The following is a 25,649-nucleotide window of genomic DNA, read 5'->3' as shown; positions in this document are numbered from 1 at the left end:
TCGTTGCGTCATCAACGGACGCGGAGTTCACGAGATCCCGCATGAAAACAATGAAGAGGGATGGAACATTGGTCGTGTCGTTTTCAATCGAACTATCAGGATTTTCGGCTTAAGCGATATAAGCAGACCATGGAAATGAGCCTGAAATTCATTTTCACCATACTTCCCTTCTAAACTTCAACAGCCACTCACAGTTCGACAAGGCGTTGAAAGCCTGCAGCATAGAATTCTTTTGGCAGCGTTCAAATCTAACGAGTGGTATAGCAGGATATAACATGTTTATTCGGTTCCTTAAATTGCTGCAGCCCACAAGACCCTAGACTGGATAACCAAGGTGGCAAAGACGTTTGTGACTTTTTCTTGTCCTTTGTGGAATTCCTGTATCTAACTGAACATGTTGTTATGGTCTTCAGTCCAGAGACTGGTTTGATGCAACTCTCCATGCTACTCTATCCTGTGCAAGCTTCTTCATCTCCCAGTACTTACTGCAACCTACATCCTTCTGAATGTGTTTAGAGTATTCATCTCTTGGACTCCCTCAACGATTTTTACCCTCCACGCTGCCCTCCAATGCTAAATTTGTGATCCCTTGATGCCTCAGAACATGTCCTACCAACCGATCCCTTCTTCTAGTCAAGATGCGCCACAAATTTCTCTTCTCTCCAATTCTTTTCAATTCCTCCTTATTAGTTATGTGATCTACCCACCTAATCTTCAGCATTCTTCCGTAGCACCACATTTCGAAAGCTTCTATTCTCTTCTTGCCAAATTATTTATCGTCCATGTTTCACTTCCATACATGGCTACACTCCATACAAATACTTTCAGAAACAACTTAATGACACTTAAATCTATACTCGAAGTCAACAAAGTTCTCTTCTTCAGAAACGCTTTCCTTGCCATTGCCAGTCTACATTTTATATCCTCTCTACTTCGACCACCATCAGTTATTTTGCTCCCCAAATAGAAAAACTCATTTACTACTTTAAGCGTCTCATTTCCTAATGTAATTCCCGCAGCATCATCCGATTTAATTCGACTACAGTCCATTATCCTCGTTTTGCTTTTGTTGATGTTAATCTTATATCCTCGTTTTAAGACACTGTCCATTCCGCTCAGCTGCTCTTCCAGGTCCTTTGCTGTCTCTGATAGAATTACAATGTCATCGGCGAACCTCAGAGTTTTTATTTCTTCTCCGTGGATTTTAATTCCTACTCCGAATTTTTCTTTTGTTTCCTTTACTGCTTGCTCAATATATAGATTGAATAACATCGAGGAGAGGCTACAACCCTGTCTCACTCCCTTCCCAACCACTGCTTCCCTTTCATGTCCCTCGACTCTTATAACTGCCATCTGGTTTCTGTACAAATTGTAAATAGCCCTTCGCTTCCTGTATTTTACCCCTGCCACCTTTAGAATTTGAAAGAGAGTATTCCAGGCAACATTGTCAAAAGCTTTCTCTAAGTCCACAAATGCTAGAAACGCCGGTTTGCCTTTCCTTAATCTTTCTTCTAAGATAAGGCGTAATGTCAGTATTACCTCACGTGTTCCACCATTTCTACGGAATCCAAACTGATCTTCCCCGAGGTCGGCTTCTATCAATTTTTCCATTCGTCTGTAAAGAATTCGCGTTAGTATTTTGTAACCGTGACTCATTAAACTGATAGTTCCCTAATTTTAACATCTGTCAACACCTGCTTTCTTTGCGATTGGAATTATTATATTATTCTTCCAACTGAACATATATTACTCTGAAATACGGTTATAACAGTACGTGGGACGCATTTCACGATGGACGTGCTCTGTGGACAGTCCACCGGTTCGCAAAAGTCGCGTTGTTCTAGTCGAATACATACTCGTAGCTCATCTGACATTTTAATCTGATTGCAGATTAGTAAAAAATTACCGCGGTACGCTTTGTATTGGCTACTGTCCACCCGACATCTGCTGCTACCTTCTAGACACGTATAGGCGCCAAATATAAAGCGATATGCGGTACTCTGTCTCTTGCGATTTATTTATTGACTCACTTTCGTGCGAATCGGGATGGCCTGGGAGATCTGAACTACGCTCCTTTCGAACATAAGTCCAGAACCTTAACCATTGGGTCACCTCTCTCAGCTGTTTTAAACTGGCACACGGGTCATAGATATGCTATTACTGTAAGGATCGATGGACAACCGTAACATGTGCGGCATTTTGTCAACGTATAAACTACTCTTGGACGAACTGGTCAGGTATCCATAGGCGCCTACGCTCTGGTAGCAGTCGTAGGCTTCTTGCTAATATTACGCTCCTTTCGCGAAGGACGAAAGGGGACGCAGTAACGCAGAGGGTCGCCCGGTTTGGTAAGGTGTGGCCGTTGAGTTACCTCGTCTCGCTGCAATTGCGTTACCTGAGCCAACTGACATTTTTCACCGTTAATTGGAAAGCCCGGTCCGTCCAGAAGTGGCACGGAGCTGCAAATATAATTACCGGCGGCCCGTGTAGAAGGCGAGGCGCACAGACGCGAGCGCGCCCAGGCGCCCGGCGGGGAATTTAAAGCTGGCGCGCAAGTTGGCGCCAGTAACTTGCCCATCTAATCACGCAGGTAGCCGGGTGGCCGGGCAGCCGCTCGCGGGCTAATGGATTACTGCGGGCCCGCTCATTGTTGTGAGTTGTGCGGACTCTTTGCGGGGTAACGCGGTGCCATTCTCGTGAGCCAGTATATCGCGTCCGGTAACTCTGCGCGGACCTTCTACCCCTGCATACAAATGAGAGCGCGCACTGCGCCCCTGCGAAATGAGTACAAGCCGGCACGTGCCGCACTTCCTCTATTTTGCTGCTGTGCAACACTACCTGCATCAGAGTAGTCAAAATCAACGGCACCGTTCTCGGCGCTTCAGTCTGGAACCGCGCGACCGCTACGGTCGCTGGTGCGAATCCTGCCTCTGGCATGGATGTGTGTGATGTCCTTAGGTTAGTTAGGTTTAAGTAGTTCTAAGTTCTAGGGGACTCATGACCTTAGATGTTAAGTCCCATAGTGCTCACATCAATTTGAACCACTAATTACATAAGCAAACTGAGATTTATTACCACATTTATTGAATTAAAAAAAAGTAACTTGTCACGCACTTGCACCAAACAACTTTTTTAATGTGTAAAAAAATAAACAATTAACTAAAGAAACAACTATTAGCACTTGACTGATTCTTATGAAGAGTCCCAGTACTACCAAAAAAATGGACACCTTAATAAAAGTCATAGGTGAGGAAGGTTGGTAAGAAGATAACTGTGCTTTTACTTCCAAATGTGGATTTATCTAGTTATTGACCCAATGCCTCCTTATGGGTTAATGTTAGCGCTGAAGCTGTATGTAATTTACTATTCATCCAATTCTATGAAACTCGGTTTAAAACACTTTACAATAGATGTGCTGTACGTTGCTGAAGCCACATCGACTTCCGTGTACTGATTCTCGGTCTATGAAGGGTCCCAAAACTGTATTGTCAAACCGTCTGACGGCGCGTTTTCACTATTGTCAAAACTGGAAATAATTGATGGTCCTCAAAATATTCTCAGTATTTTCAATACATACAGAACGTGTGGGGTCAACTATTGACGGTTTGACAAAATTCTCCATTCTGACTTTTACAGTTGTTTATGTACCAGACAGATGGCGTTAGCGTGCAGTTTATTTTTTTCAATTAGCCTTTGTGCATATCATACCCGAGATTCAATTTTTCTAGTATCCTTCTAACACAAAACAGTTTTAATAGAGCAATGTGAGGGTAATCGGAGGATTCTCTATGACACTGCTTACATTATTAATTTGAAAGTATAGTACAGGTTGGTGAATTACATAAAAGATTTAAAAAAAAGCTTGCACTTGGAAAAAGACGTCAGATATCTTCAATGACTAGTAAGAAGTCTACGAGTTGCGTGTCAGTTTCACCGATTTATTACCGTATGACACGTAAAAAAATGTTTTACGTTAACTGCCCGAATATGTCTTTGCCAGGAAGATATAACTGCTTCATAGGTTATCCACAGAATTTTACCGATTGTTTGCTGGTATTAGAGAACAAAATTTCGAGCATTCGAAAGATCTGTGTGTCACCGGAAATCTCGAAGTTGCTACTAATCTCTCGTCAACACTTATTGTCTCACTCATTAACGTACTTTGTTTCTCTATTTTATCTCGTATCGACATTAATACCTTGCTGTACGACGCAGGACATGTCGGAAAATAATTTATGAAACCGTTCGGGTCCGTGGTTCTGATTAAATTTCGTTTCTTTTCTGTTGCTTCAATATACCGAAGGTTTCACAAACTATTATTGTCAGTTAAGTGAAAAAGACGAATTTATCGAAAAACTGTTGCACTATACGATGCTGAAAACGCCAAAATCGATCCATCGATTTAGCTGGAGAGTTTGAATATGCATTCATTCAGACGGATAGGCATTGCGTTCTGTATTTGTAATCGATACGTGGATCCTCTTTTAAATGCTGTCACTCTTGTCACTTTTTTCTTATTGTAACGTGATTCACTGTGTAATATTGTAGTTTGAAAATACAGGGAACGCTGTATATACTACTGGCCATTAAAATTGCTACACCAAGAAGAAATGCAGGTGATAAACGGGTATTCATTGGACAAATAGATTATACTAGAACTGACATGTGATTACATTTTCACACAATTTGGGTGTATAGATACTGAGAAATCAGTACCCAGAACAACCACCTCAGGCCGTAATAACAGCCTTGATACGCCTGGGCATTGAGTCAGACAGAGCTCGTGTACAGCTACAGCTGCCCATGCAGCTTCAACACGATACCACAGTTCATCAAGAGTAGTGACTGGAGTATTATGACGAGCCAGTGGCTCGGCCACCATCGACCAGGCGTTTTCCGATGGTGAGAACGGTGGTGAACGAGCTGGCCAAGGCAGCAGTCTAACATTTTCTGCATTCAGAAAGGCCCGTACAGGACCTGTAACATTCGGTCGTGCTTGATCCTGCTGAAATGTAGGGTTTCGCAGGGATCGAATGAAGGTTAGAGCCACGGGTCGTACACAGTCACGGGTCGTAACACATCTGAAATGTAACGCCCACTGTTCAAAGTGTCGTCAATGCGAACAAGAGGTGACCGAGACGGGTAACCAATGGCACCCCATACCATCACGCCAGTATGGCGATGACGAATACACGCTTCCAATGTGCGTTCACCATGATGACGCCAAACACGGATGTGACCATCATAATGCTGTAAGCAGAACCTTGATTCATCCGCAAAAATGACGTTTTGCCGTTCGTGCACCCAGGTTCGTCGTTGCGTACACCATTGCACGCACTCATGTGTGTGATGCAGCGTCAAGGGTAACCGCAGCCATGATGTCCGAGCTGATAGTCCATGCTGTTGCAAACGTCGTCGAACTGTTCGTGCAGATGGTTGTTGTCTTGCAAACGTCCCCATCTGTTGACTCAGGGATCGAGACGTGGCTGCACGATCCGTTACAGCCATGCGGATAAGTCATCTCGACTGCTTGTGATACGAGGCGGTTGGGATCTAGCACGGCGTTACGCATTACCCTCCTGAACCCACCGATTCCATATTCTGCTAACAGTCATTCGATCTCGACCAATGCGAGGAGCAATGTCGCGATACGATAAACCGCAATCGCGATAACTACAATCCGACCTTTATCAAAGTCGGAAACTTGATGGTACGCAGTGCGACTGCTACGGTCGCAGGTTCGAATCCTGCCACGGGCATGGATGTGTGTGATGTCCTTAGGTTAGTTAGGTTTAAGTAGTTCTAAGTTCTAGGGGACTGATGACCACAGCAGTTGAGTCCCATAGTTCTCAGAGCCATTTGAACCATTTTTTTGATGGTACGCATTTCTCCTCCTTACAGGTGGCATCACAACAACGTTTCACCAGGCAACGCCGGTCGACTGGTATTTGTGTACGAGAACTCGGTTGGAAACTTTCCTCGTGTCAGCACGTTGTGTGAATGCTCTGAAAAATGGCTCTGAGCACTATGGGACTTAACATCTTATGTCATCAGTCCCCTAGAACTTAGAACTACTTAAACCTAACTAGCCTAAGGGCATCACACAACACCCAGCCATCACGAGGCAGAGAAAATCCCTGACCCCGCCGGGAATCGAACCCGGGAACCCGGGCGTGGGAAGCGAGAACGCTACCGCACGACCACGAGATGCGGGCGAATGCTCTGAAAAGCTAATCATTTGCATATCACAGCATCTTCTTGGTGTCGGTTAAATTTCACGTCTGTAGCACATCTGCGTAGTGTAGCAATTTTAATGGCCAATAGTGTAGTTCGCCTGCAGGATACACTTGTTCCCAGAGCCATTTGCGAGTGAAGCTCGAAGATGGCCTTCGACACCGGCACGGAGACGCTCGTGTCACGTGCTTAACGACGCCGGGCAGCTCGGAGGTCAGCCCCAGCCCCCGGCCTGCACGCAGCCGGCCGCCCCCTACGCCACGGCCGGCAGTAGCGGCGCAGTCGTTGCCACCGCACCGCAACTCCCCTGGCCGGCGTCGTAAAGGGGCGGCTTTACAGCGCTCGCTTTACGAGCCGCCGCCAACGCCGCTGCTGAAATGTTAATACCTGCGTTATAACTTCATAGCGACTTTTATTTGCGCCAAGCTTTCCCGCGCCGCAGTTGAGAGGGCGCCGAGTGTCGTCGCGCCGACGTATCGTTGGGGAAACCCCGAGGAGGCACTTTATAACGCGACCGGCGGCTCGCAGCTGGTCTGGGCCGCTACTGTTCTGCGGCGCCTACAGCCTGCTCTCGTACGGCGACGACAGAAACATGTGTCACTGCCGTTAAAGTGTCTGTGGGAAGGGGGAGAGGGGGAAGGAGGGGGGAGGGAGGTCGCTGTCCATCACTTCCGAGTAATGAAACTGTGGTTGGAAATGCGACATCTGTGATATCAGAGAAACGTGCTGACAGGCACTTCTTCCACCACAGCTACCCACTGGCTCATCGTTTTTACTACCGTCATATCAGTAACATCGTGTCGTGCACATCTCCCTGAACACATTCGATGCCCCTAGCGCCTTCAACATTCAGTCTGGTACTTCCGTCAGTGACTCTATCACTTTAAAGTTCCCACAGTGTCACCTATTTCTTAATTAGACTGCCTCGGGCATGGATGTGTGTCATGTCCTTATGTTACGTTTAACTATTTCTAAATCTAGGGGAATGATGACCTCTGATGTCAAGTCCCACAGTGCTTAAAGCCATTTGAACCATTTCTTAGTTAGATGCAGGCCACTAGTGATCAAGCGTTGTAGATAAGTAGGCACTCCAGGAAAAATCTCATAGTCACAGTCTCTTGTTGCTGGTATGCAAGCGACAGCATCCGTACCTAATACGATCCAAAACAACTAGCATAAAAACGGGATTTTCCAGTGCTCATACCACGGGTTCTATAGGTGATAAAAAGATAGTGTCAAGTGTTTCCGATACCTATTGGGCTAAGGGCCATTTGTTTACTGAACAGACAGATCGTTTTGCTATCAGTATCCTACAGTATAAGGTTAAAGCACAAATATTACACACTTCCTCCTCGCGGATTACAAGCACTGAAAGGCACATTATGCAGACATAGGCAGCAGACTAGGTACTCTCTACTTTTATTTTAAACTATGAATAGTTGTTTTTTAAAATTTTCTCTTCACCTGATCTCGGTAGTCCGTTGTGCATCCACTCGTTTTTAATCTTTTAAAGTAAATGGAGCATTGTACCTCACTGATACTGCACTTCGCAAAACACTTTCAGTATAGGAATGGTGCCACTCTTTAATACAGACTATGACTGACGACAGCGAGAAACTATCATACAGACCACATGAGGCAAGTCTTCCACACTGCAGGTACACGTGTAACATTTAGTAGTCCATGCCATATAGTAACAGGCTGCTGCTCTTCTCAATTTCTATAATAATGCAATATTTCAAAACAATCGACATTTTACGGATAAAAATTACTAGTTTTTTAAAGAAAGGATTATTTAAAAACAAAAGTATTTAGCGCTGCTGCTATTGCTAATCCGAGTATTTTTTGTTCAGCCATTACCAAAAAATAAAAATAAAACTTTTTGTAGCCGATTTCAAACAAATACCGAAAAATACCGTTCTTAAGACGCCGGTTTTCTCGTCCCTACTGTAAGGCCGGTTCATATACTGGTTCTTGGCGTCAGTACTGCAACCGGCTTTTGCAGTCTGTGCGTGACGGAAAGGACCACACTCAGAGGCTTCTCTTTGTCTGTATTTATCGGATTACACAAGCTAGCAACAAAGTCAACGTCGGAGTTCAGAAGCAACCTCATGATTTACGTCAAGAGCCTCTGCACTATGTGAAAACAGCAGTAAGGAATGCAACCATAATTCCGACAGGTACGCAATGCAAACAATATACGCCAACATTTGTTGAAAAAACTAACAACTTATACAGTATTGTGGCACAGTGTCTGCGTAGTACCACGTAGTCCGGAGGAACATTGTTTCGGAATACGTGGTACAACAAAGACATTGCACTACATTGTACTGTTCCACGCCATAGTACGGCAACTTGACGATCGAAAAACAGTGGCTCAACCTGTGAGGGAATGACGTTAATACAGTGCGAGCATTAAGGAATGAAGAAGCACTACGAAAGGAAGCGTGCTCGGATAGCCGACGTGGTTTACACGAAGGTTCGCGGCAAGCAGGAAATCTGGGTTCGATCCCAGTCCGGCACAGTTTTTCATTTGTTCTGAAATTTTCTACAACTAATGCGGAACCACAATCTCAATTTGCGGTTAATTTCTTAACAACTTATTGTGCTCGACTTTCCGCCATTTGTCAATTGTAGTATATTAAATTACACTTCAGTGCGGCGTCTGCAAATTAAATAGAAGTATTGGTAGCGCGAGACGAAAGATCGTACGGAGATTAGTCCCAAATATTTATTTTTTCAAAAGAAAAGTGATTCTGGACTGGACCACGGTTGCACAAACACAATTTACAAGTTTCTACTAGCAGGGAGGAAACAATCGTAACAACTTGCCCATTATCAATGAAAAGTTTCTCAGGACCGTTAACTGGGTTTTAAATCGTGGTCGCTAAGAGGAAAACAGAATCAATACCTTCACAGCGCCACAACAACGGTGAAATCACGGATGACAATGTCACTAAAGCAGAGTTATTAAACACGGTTTTGAGCAACTCCTTCACTAAAGAAGACGAAGTTAGTATTCCCGATTCCAATCAAAAACAACTGCCAAGATGAGAAACATAGAAGCAGATATCCTCGGTGTAGCAAAGCAGCCTAAATCACTTAATAAAGGCAAGGCCTGTGGTTCAGACTGCTTACCTGTCGGGTTCCTTTCAGAGTATACTGATACAATAGCTATATGTTTAGCAATTGTATACAACCGCTCGCTCACAGAAAGTTCCGTTCCTGAAAACTGGAAAATTGCTTAAATCACACCAATACACTAAAAGGGAAGTAGGAGTAATCCGCTGAATTAGAGGCCCATATCACTAACGTCGATTTGCAATAGGGTTTTGGAACATTACTGTGTTCGAACGTTGTGAAGTACCTCGAAGAAAACGATTTATTGACACATAGCCAACACGAATTTAGAAAATACTGTTCTTGTGAAACATAACTAGCTCCTTATACTCGTGAAGTAGCCTAATGAGTGCAATCGACAGGGGATGTCACATTGATTCCATATTTTTAGATTTCCAGAAGGCTTTCGACACTGTTCCTCACAGGCGTCTTCTAACCAAACTGCGTGCCCATGGAATATCGCCTCAGTTGTGCGACTGGATTCGTGATTTCCCTTCAAAAAGGTCGCAGTTCGTAGCAATAGACGGAAAGTCATCGAGTGAAACAGAAGTAATATCCGACGTCCCCCAAGGAAGCGTTATAGGCCTCTACTGTTCCTGACCTATATTAACGACATAGGAGACAGTCTGAGTAACCCTATTAGATTGTTTGCAGATGTTGCTGTCATTTACCGTCTTTTAAAGTCATCAGAAGACCAAAACTAATTTCAAAATGATTTAGATTCGATATCTGTATGGTTTGGAAACTGGCAATTCACCCTGAATATAGAAAAGTGTGAAGTTATTCACATGAGTACTAAAAGAACTCCGCTAAATTTCGGTTACGCGATAAGTCACCCAAATCTGAAGGCTGTAAATTCAACTAAATACAAAGGGATTACAAATACAAATAATCTAAATTGGAACGATCACACAGACAATGTTGTGGGTAAAGCAAATCAAAGACTGCGATTCATTCGCCGAACACTTAGAAGGTGCAAAAGGTCTACTAAAGAGACTGCTTACCCCACGCTTGTCCGCCCTATTCTGGAATACTGCTGTGCTGTGTGGGGTCCGCATGAGGTGAGAGTGACGGATGACATCGAAAATGTTCAAAGAAGGGCAGCACGTTTTGCACTATCGCGAAATAGGGAAGATAGTGACACAGACATGATACGTGAATTGGAGTGTCAATCATTAAAACAAATGCGTTGTTCGTTGCTGCGGGATCTTCTCATGAAATTTCAATCACTAGTTTTGACCTCCGATTGCGAAAACATTGTGTTGTTTCCCATCTACATAGAGAGAAATGATCATCACCATAAAATAAGAGAAATTAGGACTCGGACAGAAAAAAATAAGTGGCCGTTTTTCCCGTGCGCTGTTCGAGAGTGGAACGGTAGAGACAGCTTGAAGGTGGTTCATTTAACCCTCTGCCAGGCACTTCATTGTGAACAGCAGAGTAATCACGTAGATGTTGATGAATTGTCGGACGGACTTGGATGAGAGGGTTGTAGGCCTTTACCGGGCGATAACGGGGCTGCCGGTGGCGAAACTGTAGGCGCGCTGGAATCTGTTAGATTCAAGCTGCAGCGGTGTGAACTGTGAAGGCAGCGGGCACGCGTGCTAGGTTTAAATGGCTCTGAGCACTATGGGACTTAACATCGGAGGTCGTCAGTCCCCTAGAACTTAGAACTACTTAAACCTAACTAACCTAAGGACATCACACACATCCATGCCCGAGGCAGGATTCGAACCTGCGACCGTAGCAGTTGCGCGGTTCCAGACTGTAGCGCCTAGAACCGCACGGCCACACTGCCGGCCGCGTGCTAGTGGTGGCCAGGTCCCGGGGGGGGGGGGGGGGGGGGGCACGTGAAGGCGGTGCGTGCGTCTCTGTCAGTCGCCTGCACTGGATATCTGGCAGCGCACAGCCAGCTGCCTTTCGGATGCCAAACACAAACTTGCCCCTTTTGCCTGCTCCACAACAAGTATCTTCAAGGACGTTCTCTTTGCTTTCTCCAGAGCTATATCCTTGGGCGTGACCATGCGCCCGGTTTGCCGCCTCGTGTTCACGTACCGGCAAATCAAATTACTGTTCAACGTTCTTGTAAATTTACTCACGCAGGATGACCACACGTGCGTTACTGTCGCACGGCTTTCCCTCGCCTGTCAAACTGCACTATCAGTTATGAATAGATGTCATGCGTCCTGTCGAATGACCGCCACCTCTACCCCTGCACCTGCAAACATCTGCTTCCAATCCATCTTGACAAGGTGTATCTGGATCGATCCCACAACTCAAACTACAGAGGATCACAAGGTAAAATTAAAAAAAGGCATTCAGAGCAAGTATTCCTTCCTTTGGCAACATGCATATACGTCTTCTTATCTCCAGCCCGGCAACATGTTCAGAGTCCGCACCCTTTCCTCACTTCTCAATGGCAGACAGGCCGCTCGTAGGGCGCGAAGCGTTTTTATTCTCCTCACGTACAACAGAAGCTGTGTGACGCGCTGTAGGACACCTCTCTGCAAGAGATACGTGCCTTTCAAAGAGGGCGGCGAGCTCCTTCCTCAGAGTGCGGTCATTCTATGTTGGCTGCCTGACGTCTACGGGCGAATATATCACAAACTACCTAAAACTTCACGCAAAACATGCAACAGAACACAGCCAGTGCGTCTATGACACTGTTATTAAGCGATTTTGATGAAAGGAACTGTCAGTTGTCTAAAGAAAGGTTGCAACACACTGTCCACGCGCCTATCAGAAGCTGTAGTTTGGTGCAAAAAGATCATTTCAACGGTTCGTCTTGACCAAAGTTCCACACCACAATCCTTTCTCATGTCAACAGAGATTCCTGATCTAATTGATCAGTATTTTCAACTCTTCACTGTCGACTATTCTGCATGTGGACGTACCACAGAAACAACCATTTAAATAAAAGTAAATTTTTAATTACCATGTTTCTCAATCGGCCTAAAAAGTATAAAATAATTCCTCCTAACCCCATACAGGTTCCTAACCCCATACAGACAGTCCTGAAAATTGAGACTGTAAATTTCTAATAGCTATGAAAAACACTTGTTAAGACCTGGAACGCAAAACGCGGACATACTAATTTTAAGTACTGTAATACTGCGGAGGTGAACTATTCATGTGCCATTTTTTTATTCCATGGACTTCACGATTTTCATTTTAAATTCGACAAGTATTTTCACAGATATTAAAAATTCACAACCACAAATCTTAAGTACTGTTTGTATAGTTTGGGAAACTGTAGGGGGCAAGTAGAAATTATTTTTAGCCCAATTTAAAAACGTGATATATTAAAAATTTAATCTTGCGTATGTAAAATGTTTCAACCTATTTCAAACATTTTGATGAGAACAGAACAGAAAAATGTGGTAAACTTCAGGTATATTTCAGTTTCCTTTCAGCTGACCCAGCCAATACATTGCTTCTTCCTATTCATATCTCACGTAAAGGCCAAGAAGGTAAAAATTAGAGAGATTCGAGCTCACGTGGAAGCTTACCAGGTTTCGTTCTTTCCATGAACCATTCGTGACTGAAACAGGAAAAGGTGGAAACGGCAGTTGTGCATAAACATGCAAGTTGTGCTTGGAAGTCTATGTGTCAGGTGTACCAAACTTTTCCACCCTTACTCCCACCTCTTCCGAACAGACTGACAAGAAAGCGAGTTAATGTTACACAATCATCCATTTCTCGGTTATGTTTAAAGTTTCAAGCGTCTAACTCACTGGGAAGTTAGTTTAAAATCGGCTGGGAAATTTGTACCGAACAGACAGACAAGAAAGTATCTTAACAAAAAAGTGGTAGAAAAAAGCATCTTAGAATTATTTCCATCACCCACAAACTGCACTAGCCATTTGCAGTACTGATGTCCAGCAAAAACACCTGAATTGTCAAAGTCGAATATTCACCTTAATTTCACACGGTGTCAGTTCGAGTTTGTAGGCCCTTCACAGCTCTGTGAGCCGATGCTGCTAACACTTCGGTTTGTAACTATAGTGATATTCAAAAAGAAGGAACAGATTCAAATATCTATTGCTTCCAAACTGCAAAAGATGGACACACAGTTTCAACGTTTCTGGAAAGATAGAAGTTCAAATTTTTACGCAGCTAACGTCGGACGCGCTCAGAGAAATTCTCACTGTCAAAGCTTCACCCTCCAATACTGGTACTGGAGGTTGAAGCATTGACAATGAGAAATTCTCGAAGCACGGTCGACGTTATCTGAATGACACCATTCCAGAACGTGACTGGAAGAGGAGGAGCAGAAGATGAACTTTATCGCCGGTGATCTCCCAGGTGTCCAGACCTCACACCTTGTGACTTTTACTCGTGGGGTTACGTAAAAGACACCGCTTTCATTCCCCCTATGCCTGACACTCTTGAAAGTCTGCGACCTCGCTTGTTGAAGCTGTGAATCCGATAACGAGAGACCAGCTGCTCCGTGTGTGGCAGGAAATGAGCCACCGTTTTCATATTTGTCGTGTAACGTATGGTTTTCATACTGAATGCATAACACTTTGAACTTTTCCCTTTCCAGGAACGCTGAAATTGACTTTGTATCTTTAGTAGTTTGGAAGTAATTAATGCTTCAAATCTGTTTATTCCTTTTGAATAGCCCTGTATTTTCTCAGACTTCTCTACAAGGCCTCTTCTAACTCATCCATTTCAGATGAAATTGATGCACCACTTCCCAAAGTCTGAGAAACGAACAGCAGCTTATTTGACCATCGGAACATACACTACTGGCCATTAAAATTGCTACAACACGAAGATGACGTGCTACGGACGCAAAATTTAACCGACAGGAAGAAGATGTTATGATATACAATTGATTAGCTTTTCAGAGCATTCACACAAGGTTGGCGCCGGTGGCGACACCTACAACGTGCTGACATGAGGAAAGTTGCCAACCGATTTCTCATACACAAACAGCAGTTGACCGGCATTGCCTGGTGAAACGTTGTTGTGATGCCTCGTCTAAGGAGGAGAAATGCGTACCATCACGTTGCCGACTTTGGTAAAGGTCAGATTGTAGCCTATCGCGTTTACGGTTTATCGTATCGTGCAGCATCACAGAGAGGAGCCCCTGTGATGATGTACTCGGTGACGAACCTGGGTGCACGAATGGCAAAACGTCATTTTTTCGAATGAATCCAGGTTTTGTTTACAGCATCATGATGGTCGCATCCATGTTTGGCGACATCGCGGTGAACGCTCATTGGAAGCGTGTATTCTCCATCGCCATACTGGCGTATCACCCAACGTGATGGTATGGGTTGCCATTGGTTACACGTCTCGGTCACGTCTTGTTCGCATTGACTGCACTTTGAACAGTGGACGTTACATTTCAGATGTGATGCGACTCGTGGGTCTACCCCTCAATTGATCAGTGCGAAACCCTACATTTCAGCAGGATAATGCGCGACCGCATGTACGGGCCTTTCTGCATACAGAAAATGTTCGACTGCTGCCCTGGCCAGCATATTCTCCGGATTTCTCACCAATTGAAAATATCTCGTCAACGGTGATCGAGCAACTGGCTCGTCACAATACGCCAGTCACTACTCTTGATGAACTGTGGTATCGTGTGGAAGCTGCATCGGCAGCTGTACCTGTACGCGCCATCCAAGCTCTGTTTGACTCAATGTCGAGGCGTATCAAGGCCGATATTACGGCCAGAGGTGGTTGTTCTGGGTACTGATTTCTCAGGTTCTATGCACCCAAATTGCGTGAAAATGTAATGACATGTCAGTTCTAGTATAATATATTTGTCCAATGAATACCCGTCTATTTTCTGCATTTCGTCTTGGTGCAGTAATTTTAATAGCCAGTAGTGTAGGTAGCTTCCCGCACAGCCCATGAAAGAGCCTGTATTTCCATAAATAAGAAGTCGAGCTTCGGTTCGGAAAATACACGAGGATAAAACAGAATTCGGACACCAGTACTGAAAGCCTTAAAAAACTGATGCGTGAAGCGCATTATGAAGGCATTACGCTGTGCACGGTACGAAATTTTGCAGGTACCGGGGCAGGTGATGTACATAGTCGGTGTGGACTGGTGGGCGGACGCCGGACCATAGAGCTCGGAAGCGAGTTGGGTCGTCCGTGTAATCCCCTAGGGAGTGCGTAGTTTGGGGTGAGCCGGGCGCGAAGTGGAGGCAGGGCCAAGGCCGCGGAAACGGGCGGCCAGCATGCGATAGCCGGATTAGGGGCGCCACTTGTCAGCCCGGCTAATGGCCGGCTGGCGTGACCGAGGAGGCAAGGCCGGGGTCGCCGCTTTCCACACCTACACCCCGCGCCTGGCAGGTACCGGCCAGCAGGGGGGAACCAACTGGCTGCCGCTTTCGCACATCGAAGGATTTCCATAGTGATTTGTGGATGTTTTTGTTGTGGTCTTCAGTCCTGAGACTGCTTTGATGCAGCTCTCCATGCTACTCTATCCTGCGCAAGCTGCTTCATCTCCCAGTACCTACTGCAACCTACACCCTTCTGAATCTGCTTAGTGTATTCTACTCTTGGTCTCCCTCTACGATTTTTACCCTCCACGCTGCCCTCCAATGCTAAATTTGTGATCCCTTGATGCCTCAGAACATGTCCTACCAACCGATCACTTCTTCTAGTCAAGTTGTGCTACAAACTCCTCTTCTACCCTGTTCTATTCAATACCTCCTTATTAGTTACGTGATCTACCCATCTAATCTTCAGCATTCTTCTGTAGTACCACATATCGAAAGCGTCTATTCTCTTCTTGTCCACACTATTTATCGTCCATGTTTCAATTCCATACATGGCTACACTCCATACAAATACTTTCAGAAATAATTTAATGACACTTAAATCTATACTCGAAGTCAACAAAGTTCTCTTCTTCAGAAACGCTTTCCTTGCCATTGCCAGTCTACATTTTATATCCTCTCTCCTTCGACCATCATCATTCATTTTGCTCCCCAAATAGCAAAACTCCTTTACTACTTTAAGTATCTCATTTCCTGATTTAATTCCTTCAGCATCACCTGACTTAACTCGACTACATTCCATTATCCTTGTTTTGCTTTTGCTGATGTTTATCTTATACCTTCCTTTCAAGACACTGTCCATTCAGTTCAAATACTCTTCCTAGTTCTTTACTGTCTCTGACATAATTACAATGTCATCGACGAACCTCAAAGTTTTTAGTTCTTCTCCATGGATTTTTGCTTTTGTTGATGTTCATCTTATACCCTCCTTTCATGACACTATCCACTCCGTTCAACTGCTCTTTCAAGTCCTTTGCTGTCTCTGACAGAATTACAATGTCATCGGCGAACCTCAAAGTTTTTATTTCTTCTCCATGGATTTTAATACCTACTCCAATTTTTTCTTTTGTTTCTTTACTGCTTGCTCAATATACAGATTGAATAACATCGAGGAGAGGCTACAACCCTGTCTCACTCCCTACCCAACCACTACTTCCCTTTCATGTGCCTCGACTCTTGTAACTGCCATCTGGTTTCTGTACAAATTGTAAATAGCCTTTCGCTCCCTGTGTTTTACCCCTGCCACCTTTTCGAATTTGAAAGAGAGTATTCCAGTCCACATTGTCAAAAGCTTTCTCTAAGTCTACAAATGCTAAAAACGTAGGTTTGCCTTTCCTCAATCTTTCTTCTAAGATAAGTCGTAAGGTCAGTATTGCCTCACGTGTTCCAACATTTCTACGGAATCCAAACTGATCTTCCCCGAGGTCGGCTTCTACTAGTTTTTCCATTCGTCTGTAAAGAATTCGCGTTAGTATTTTGCAGCTATGACTTATTAAACTGATAGTTCGGTAACCAGTTTAGAGTCTGAACATCTACACGACTTCGGTCAGGAGTACAAATCTACTTGGCAATAGTGAGAACACGAATAATAATGCAATTTTGCCATAGGGTGACGTGGTTGGAGACCGTGGCTATTATCTGAAGACAAATGTTGATGCTGTTAAGACAGCAAACAGCCACAAATTTATTTTCAGTTCCTTTATTAAAAATTCAAAAGGTACCGCTACCGGTTTCGAATCACTATGATTCATCTTCAGGCGGTTTTCATGCTTTCATTACAACATGTGGTGCGTTTTTTACAGTTTAACTGTCTTAAAATATGAATAATACAAAATTACAAGCACGCCACACAGATGGTTGCGTTGCAGACTTGCATTGGTTGTGAATTACGTGAAATGTCGGTTTGGAGTGTTTGTTTTCATAGTTTTCGTCCAACAGATGTGAACACATTCCCACTGTATTCTTATCGTCGCACACGTAAATTTTTCTCACTGAAAACTTTAGATTTGTCACAGAATAGATCTCTAACACGCACTACATGTTTTGATACATAAAAAGTGCTTACATATATATGCTATGACATATCGTAACACTATAAAGATGTCCCATGTTTGGAAAAAGATCATATTTTATTTAGTTCTGTATAGGTAAACAGTACTTTATTTATTTCTATTTAGCATCATGAGAATTGTAGTAACATATAAAATTGCTACTTGATCTGTAGATAGGCATAGGAATATTATTTGCTTTGGAGGGTGGAAAATAATTTTTGGAAATTTCCAACTAGGAGGGAAGGAGGGAGGGAGGGAGAGAGAGAGAGATAGAGAGAGAGAGAGACAGAGAGGGAGAGAGAGGTTTTAGACACACACACACACACACACACGCACACACACACAGAGAAAGATAATCGACTCCACATTAAAATAAAGATTTAAAAAATTGCGAAAGAACAGCGTCGGCAGACGATGTTTGAAGTGATCGCTGGATCAAGTAGAAATCCATAGGTACCAGTCTTATAATGTTGGCCCCAGTTTTGACCGAAACCGAGGTTGAAATCATCCTACAAGTCGATTACGAGGCTTCAAGACGGCGTAATATATCGCAGAAACTGTTAACCCACTAAAGTAACAGTTCGCAAATTAGATAGATGAATCGTTTTTGATCTCACATCTTGTACTGAACAGCCGAGATCCCGCAACCATCTCTGAAAAGATCAACATACAGAGAAAAGAAATGTTATTCCTGTATCCGTTTCAAGCTGTTAATGCCCGTTTTCGGAAGGTTATAACTATCGCATTATTTGCGAGCGTTAAACGTAAACAGATGTAAGCAGCATACATCTACTTACGTTTGATTTTTTTTAATGCTGACTAGGATCTGTCTCATTCTGTGGATGTACCCGACCAACTATTGCCCCACCTGTTGGGTCGCCGTCTGGGTAATCGTTTTCCCTTGCGGCCGCCCGTGTTTTCAAATTTTAGCTGGTCTTGAAGGGTCCATCCTTTCCACATGATCTTTCTAATTTCTTTTAATCGTCTTCATCAGTTTATTCATATTTTGTATTACACATTGTTGCCTTGTCGACACATTTGTTCCTGTCTAGGGACTGTTATCACCAGCTATGAAGACTTAACCGTGCTAGTGAAAAATCAAGTGACAAAGGTAGTAAGGGATAGCCGGATGCCTGCAAAATACTGTACGGAGAAACAAATTTACAACTGGGGGAAAATAAAAATACATAAAACAATAGTGCGTCCTGATCTGACTTACGCCAAACAAACTAGAGCTGAAACGAAAAAAATACAGAAGTTAATGGCAGTGGAAACGAAGCTATTAGCAAAGACCCTAGGAGTAATTCTGTGGGACCAAAGAATTTACGTTTTGGCAAATGCCTCCCCCCATGAACCATGGACCTTGCCGTTGGTGGGGAGGCTTGCGTGCCTCAGCGATACAGATGGCCGTACCGTAGGTGCAACGACAACGGAGGGGTATCTGTTGAGAGGCCAGACAAACGTGTGGTTCCTGAAGAGGGGCAGCAGCCTTTTCAGTAGTTGCAGGGGCAACAGTCTGGATGATTGACTGATCTGGCCTTGCAACATTAACCAAAACGGCCTTGCTGTGCTGGTACTGCGAACGGCTGAAAGCAAGGGGAAACTACAGCCTTAATTTTTCCCGAGGACATGCAGCTTTACTGTATGATTAAATGATGATGGCATCCTCTTGGGTAAAATATTCCGGAGGTAAAATAGTCCCCCATCCGGATCTCCGGGCGGGGACTACTCAGGAGGATGTCGTTATCAGGAGAAAGAAAACTGGCGTTCTACGAATCGGAGCGTGGAATGTCAGATCCCTTAATCGGGCAGGTAGGTTAGAAAATTTAAAAAGGGAAATGGATAGGTTAAAGTTAGATATAGTGGGAATTAGTGAAGTTCGGTGGCAGGAGGAACAAGACTTCTGGTCAGGTGACTACAGGGTTATAAACACAAAATCAAATAGGGGTAATGCAGGAGTAGGTTTAATAATGAATAGGAAAATAGGAATGCGGGTAAGCTACTACAAACAGCATAGTGAACGCATTATTGTGGCCAAGATAGATACGAAGCCCACACTTACTACAGTAGTACAAGTTTATATGCCAACTAGCTCTGCAGATGATGAAGAAATTGAAGAAATGTACGATGAAATAAAAGAAATTATTCAGATAGTGAAGGGAGACGAAAATTTAATAGTAATGGGTGACTGGAATTCGAGTGTAGGAAAAGGGAGAGAAGGAAACATAGTAGGTGAATATGGATTGGGGCTAAGAAATGAAAGAGGAAGCCGCCTAGTAGAATTTTCCACAGAGCACAACTTAATCATAGCTAACACTTGGTTTAAGAATCATGAAAGAAGGTTGTATACGTGGAAGAACCCTGGAGATACTAAAAGGTATCAGATAGATTATATAATGGTAAGACAGAGATTTAGGAACCAGGTTTTAAGTTGTAAGACATTTCCAGGGGCAGATGTGGACTCTGACCACAATCTATTGGTTATGACCTGTAGATTAAAACTGAAGAAACTGCAAAAATGTGGGAAATTAAGGAGATGGGACCTGGATAAACTGAAAGAACCAGAAGTTGTACAGAGCTTCAGAGAGAGCATAAGGGAACAATTGACAGGAATAGGGGAAAGAAATACAGTAGAAGAAGAATGGGTAGCTCTGAGGGATGTAGTAGTGAAGGCAGCAGAGGATAAAGTAGGTACAAAGACGAGGGCTGCTAGAAATCCTTGGGTAACAGAAGAAATATTGAATTTAATTGATGAAAGGAGAAAATATAAAAATGCAGTAAATGAAGCAGGCAAAAAGGAATACAAACGTCTCAAAAATAAGATCGACAGGAAGTGCAAAATGGCTAAACAGGGATGGCTAGAGGACAAATGTAAGGATGTAGAAGAGCTCAGATGGCAGCCCAGTTCTAAGCAAAGAAGGGAAGGCAGAAAGGTGGAAGGAGTATGTAGAAGGTTTATACAAGGGCGATGTACTTGAGGACAATATTATGGAAATAGAAGAGGATGTAGATGAAGATGAAATGGGAGATACGATACTGCGTGAAGAGTTTGACAGAGCACTGAAAGACCTGAGTCGAAACAAGGCCCCCGGAGTAGACAACATTCCATTAGAACTACTGACGGCCTTGGGAGAGCCAGTCATGACAAAACTCTACCAGCTGGTGAGCAAGATGTATGAGACAGGCGAAATACCCTCAGACTTCAAGAAGAATATAATAATTCCAATCCCAAAGAAAGCAGGTGCTGACAGATGTGAAAATTACCGAACTATCAGTTTAATAAGCCACAGCTGCAAAATACTAACGCGAATTCTTTACAGACGAATGGAAAAACTGGTAGATGCAGACCTCGGGGAGGATCAGTTTGGATTCCGTCGAAATGTTGGAACACGTGAGGCAATACTGACCTTACGACTTATCTTAGAAGAAAGATTAAGAAAAGGCAAACCTACGTTTCTAGCATTTGTAGACTTAGAGAAAGCTTTTGACAATGTTGACTGGAATACTCTTTTTCAAATTCTAAAGGTGGCAGGGGTAAAATACAGGGAGCGAAAGGCTATTTATAATTTGTACAGAAACCAGATGGCAGTAATAAGAGTCGAGGGGCATGAAATGGAAGCAGTGGTTGGGAAAGGAGTGAGACAGGGTTGTAGCCCCTCCCCGATATTATTCAATCTGTATATTGAGCAAGCAGTAAAGGAAACAAAAGAAAAATTTGGAGTAGGTATTAAAATTCATGGAGACGAAGTAAAAACTTTGAGGTTCGCCGATGACATTGTAATTCTGTCAGAGACGGCAAAGGACTTGGAAGAGCAGTTGAACGGAATGGACAGTGTCTTGAAAGGAGGATATAAGATGAACATTAACAAAAACAAAACGAGGATAATGGAATGTAGTCAAATTAAATCGGGTGGTGCTGAGGGAATTAGATTAGGAAATGAGACACTTAAAGTAGTAAAGGAGTTTTGCTATTTAGGAAGTAAAATAACTGATGATGGTCGAAGTAGAGAGGATATAAAATGTAGACTGGCAATGGCAAGGAAAGCGTTTCTGAAGAAGAGAAATTTGTTAACATCCAATATAGATTTATGTATCAGGAAGTCGTTTCTGAAAGTATTTGTTTGGAGTGTAGCCATGTATGGAAGTGAAACATGGACGATAACTAGTTTGGACAAGAAGAGAATAGAAGCTTTCGAAATGTGGTGCTACAGAAGAATACTGAAGATAAGGTGGATAGAGCACGTAACTAATGAGGAGGTATTGAATAGGATTGGGGAGAAGAGAAGTTTGTGGCACAACTTGACTAGAAGAAGGGATCGGTTGGTAGGACATGTTTTGAGGCATCAAGGGATCACAAATTTAGCATTGGAGGGCAGCGTGGAGGGTAAAAATCGTAGAGGGAGACCGAGAGATGAGTACACTAAGCAGATTCAGAAGGATGTAGGTTGCAGTAGGTACTGGGAGATGAAGCAGCTTGCACAGGATAGAGTAGCATGGAGAGCTGCATCAAACCAGTCTCAGGACTGAAGACAACAACAACAACACAGCTGGCAAATGATGCGATGGCTATAACCTTCTGAAGAAAGGCACTAGGTCCCTGCAACTGTAAAGGAATAAAAAAAATTATGTGCAAATCCTTCCCGATTATTTCTACAAATAGGGAAGTAGTTGCTGAAGGTGGATAAAATACTTTTCTTAATGTTGTACTGTATTGTTACCTTCTCCTAACTGGGATGACTTTTACACAGTGTAGAGCCAGTTGTGGCTGGTAACCACAAAGTCGAATTATTTCGCAAATAGTTTTAGGTTTACTAAGGCTTTTTTGTGTGCAGTATCGTGTACTATCACCGGTGTGGCGTTTACGCCATTAATTATGATGAACACTGTATATCTGCACGAAGCTTTTTAGCGGATTAAGCACAACTGAAGACGGAAACTAGTTGCAGAAACCGGTATTTTGAATTTTTTTATGCATCTAGGCTATCGTAAAGTAATAGATTATTATACATACATTTACATTACAGATCCCAGATGGCAATATGTCAGCTTTTGTAGAGTGTATTTATTTAAGTGTACACTGTCTATGACGTACTCGACTTGTCTAGTGCACCAGTGTCACTGAAAAACAGTGTATAATTTATCCCGCCTACATGACATGCTCACGAGGCACTAACAGTAGGTCTCTGGGACGGCATAGACCTACCGGGATCACAAGATGCCTGCGGACGACGCCAGTAAACGCTTGTACGGCAGCTCGGAACACATCTCGCGTGTTAACTAATTCAGCTCGGTCGGTCGTCATCTCCTCGGACGAGCCGCGCAGCAGTGGTCTTCGTTGGCGTTCTGTCCGCCGCAGATACCGGCGGTGCGCCGGTTGCCCTTTCTTGCGCGGGAAATGCGGCCTGCGGCAGCGGCGGCCGCCTCGGCGCATAGCAGGCGTGGTTTCTCAGGAGCTATGCGCGGCGGAAAGTGCGCCAAAAATAGGCAAAGTTCTTTACCGGAGCGATCATTAATGCGGGTCGGTACGTGAGGCGACTGCGCGCGGGCCCGCGCGTTACCCGAGGCACTTTACCGGCAGCGCGACCGTGATGGATGGCCGCCCCGCAAGAAGAGGATGACGCGCAAAGTGGTGTAGCGCGGGCTCGGCGTACAGCATTCCGGCCCGGCCTGTGGCTGCGCTGAGCACACAACTTCTTTGCGGGCGGTTACTCCTCGCTCGACGCGGCGTGATTGATTCCGGCCGGTCGGCTGCTAATGGTCGGCAATTTTCCAATACTTTCGGCCAGTTCGTGGCTCCCTGACGTTTTTGGCCGTCATAATTGCGCGATGCGGGTCGATCGCCCTCGGAAGATAATTTCCCCTTCTGCGTCCTCTTTCTGGAGACTGACATTTCCGCCGAACAAGTGAGCTCCCTCCTGAACGCCGTACTTGGCTCCGGTGGACGATCGGCACTGAAAAGCTGCCATTTTCTTAACTACCCCTTGTCAAAAGCCGGTCGCTATCTTACAAATCACTTTTTCAGCAATTTGACAGTGGCGAATGAAGAAATTCAACTCGGCTATCCCGGTTCGAGCCGGAATGGCTCGTAGCAGCCCTGGTGAAGACGTAAAGTGGACTGTTTTACAGCTAGCTTCGCTCGAATGATACCCCTGTCGTTGTCAACTTCGCTAGCATTATGGATAATGACGACACTTAGTCTCGTTTTCCTGACACGTGCGAGTGAAGATTGGTAAATAACACGTAATAATTTTATTACCAAAAAGTTTGATAAATAACAAAACAAAAAAATCAGAAATGAACTTACGTCTTTTACCTTCTTTTCTACATTTACACCAACGCTCTCAACCCATTTCTCACATAATGGTACCAGTTCCAATACGCCCTGTAAGTGGAAGTCAGTTTGGCTGGAGTACAGCCATCTGCGGACTGCTGATATCAGTTCCGCATCCGACAGTGGAAGTTCCGGACTGCATTGTGGAAGGTTGGTGCACATTCTAATGGCACTAGAGTTGCGTAACCATTATGGTGCCTCACCTGAACCTCTCGATACCAGCAATATTTTACTGTGTTTCTGTAAAGTAGTTGACATATTTCTAAGACGACATTCAGATTTGATTTCATTAATTTAGAGGTACTTTGATACATCGATATGTTTATGTTGCAATGATACTATTGTTATGTGTATTCTTTTCTTTCGTCACTATGATCTTTGACGTACTTGTAATTCTGATCTTTGGGCCCGTAAGCGATTATTAGTTAGTTGTTAAACAGTCGGACCTTAAAAAAGTCAAGTCTTGGACGTCATGTTTGAAAGACGCCAGTTTATAAAATGTGAATTTTAACAGCGAGGAAGGTGTTTTCAAGTATGTTTTGTATTGTGAAGTGACGTTTTGTGTGTTACGTGCTATCGCAACAAAAGCAATAACAAGAAAGTGTATCTTAAATTCGGAGTGCTGATTATTTTTTTACATCACGATTGTGCTAAACTTTGAAAGGTTTAATCTTCAAGAATGGTTTGTGAAGCGCATCTACAAAACTTTTCAATATAGCAGAATAAAACCTAGGCCTCTTTGCATCCGAGCTTGGAATCATCACCACCTGGATTTTCGACGACTGAGCCATGATTTTACAACGAGACCAGCGTGGGAAACACGAAAAGATGAGTGCCTAGTTTATTCATTATTATATGACTTTATTAGCTGTGCTCCAATGAAACCTGCCACATAATAACTTTGTTGTTGCCCGAAAATGCAGTATTTAGCAGCGTGAGCAACACCACAATCATTAAATTTTGACCTTTGTTGTGGTAGAGTTGTTAGAACCTCCAACTGAAAACTAAGATGTTCTCACTAATGGGAGTAGCAACATAAATTTGACATCGTTTGCATTAATGTTGTGAACCAAATCGTACGCCGCACCATAGAAAACGTTGAATTGCTGTGGTACGCTTCCCAGTTGCACACGCTGGTCGTTCAAAATTTCTGCCTACATGGTTCCGACATTTTACTGGGTTGCGTTGTTACCTGTCGCCCGGAGCGTGGCGAATCACACGGCCCTCTTGCAAGAATGCACATCACGTGGAGGCATTGCTACGATCCACACAGTCGTCTCCATACACGCAAGGCATGTCCTTGTGAAGTTCACTCAGTTTGTACTCATTGGCAAATATGGAATTACACTTCGCTGCTCTTCACAAGTCGAAGACGGTAACATGCACGTCTTGTTTGTTTCATAGTTCAGGCTTCTCACGTTACAGCCTGACCTGAAAACAAAATAGTATCTTTATCGCAACTTCAAATTATTTCGCCGTAAAACATTTCATCTGCAATACCAGAGGAGCAAAAATTATTGTGCGTTACTTTCCGATCCTTCATCATATTACTCGTTCGTCCATGTACTTTCCCTCTGCACGTAAGTATTAAATCATATGTCAGTCACAG

General features: G+C 43.7%; 1 protein-coding gene across 1 annotated transcript in view; it reads right to left on the bottom strand.

Moving 5' to 3' along the window:
- The window catches only part of LOC126267832 (nascent polypeptide-associated complex subunit alpha, muscle-specific form-like), a 45,361-nt gene extending 22,221 nt beyond the window's left edge, over positions 1-23,140 (bottom strand). Inside the window, exon 1 of the mRNA XM_049973136.1 lies at positions 22,913-23,140. Within this exon, the coding sequence (XP_049829093.1) occupies positions 22,913-23,140 (228 nt within the window). The remainder of the gene's footprint in view (positions 1-22,912) is intronic.
- Between the last annotated feature and the right edge of the window lie 2,509 nt (positions 23,141-25,649).

Source organism: Schistocerca gregaria, chromosome 4, assembly GCF_023897955.1.
Source record: "Schistocerca gregaria isolate iqSchGreg1 chromosome 4, iqSchGreg1.2, whole genome shotgun sequence".
Classification (NCBI taxonomy): domain Eukaryota; kingdom Metazoa; phylum Arthropoda; class Insecta; order Orthoptera; family Acrididae; genus Schistocerca; species Schistocerca gregaria.
The sequence above is the reverse complement of the archived record's forward strand: the minus strand, read 5'-3'. Positions and strand labels throughout refer to the sequence as shown.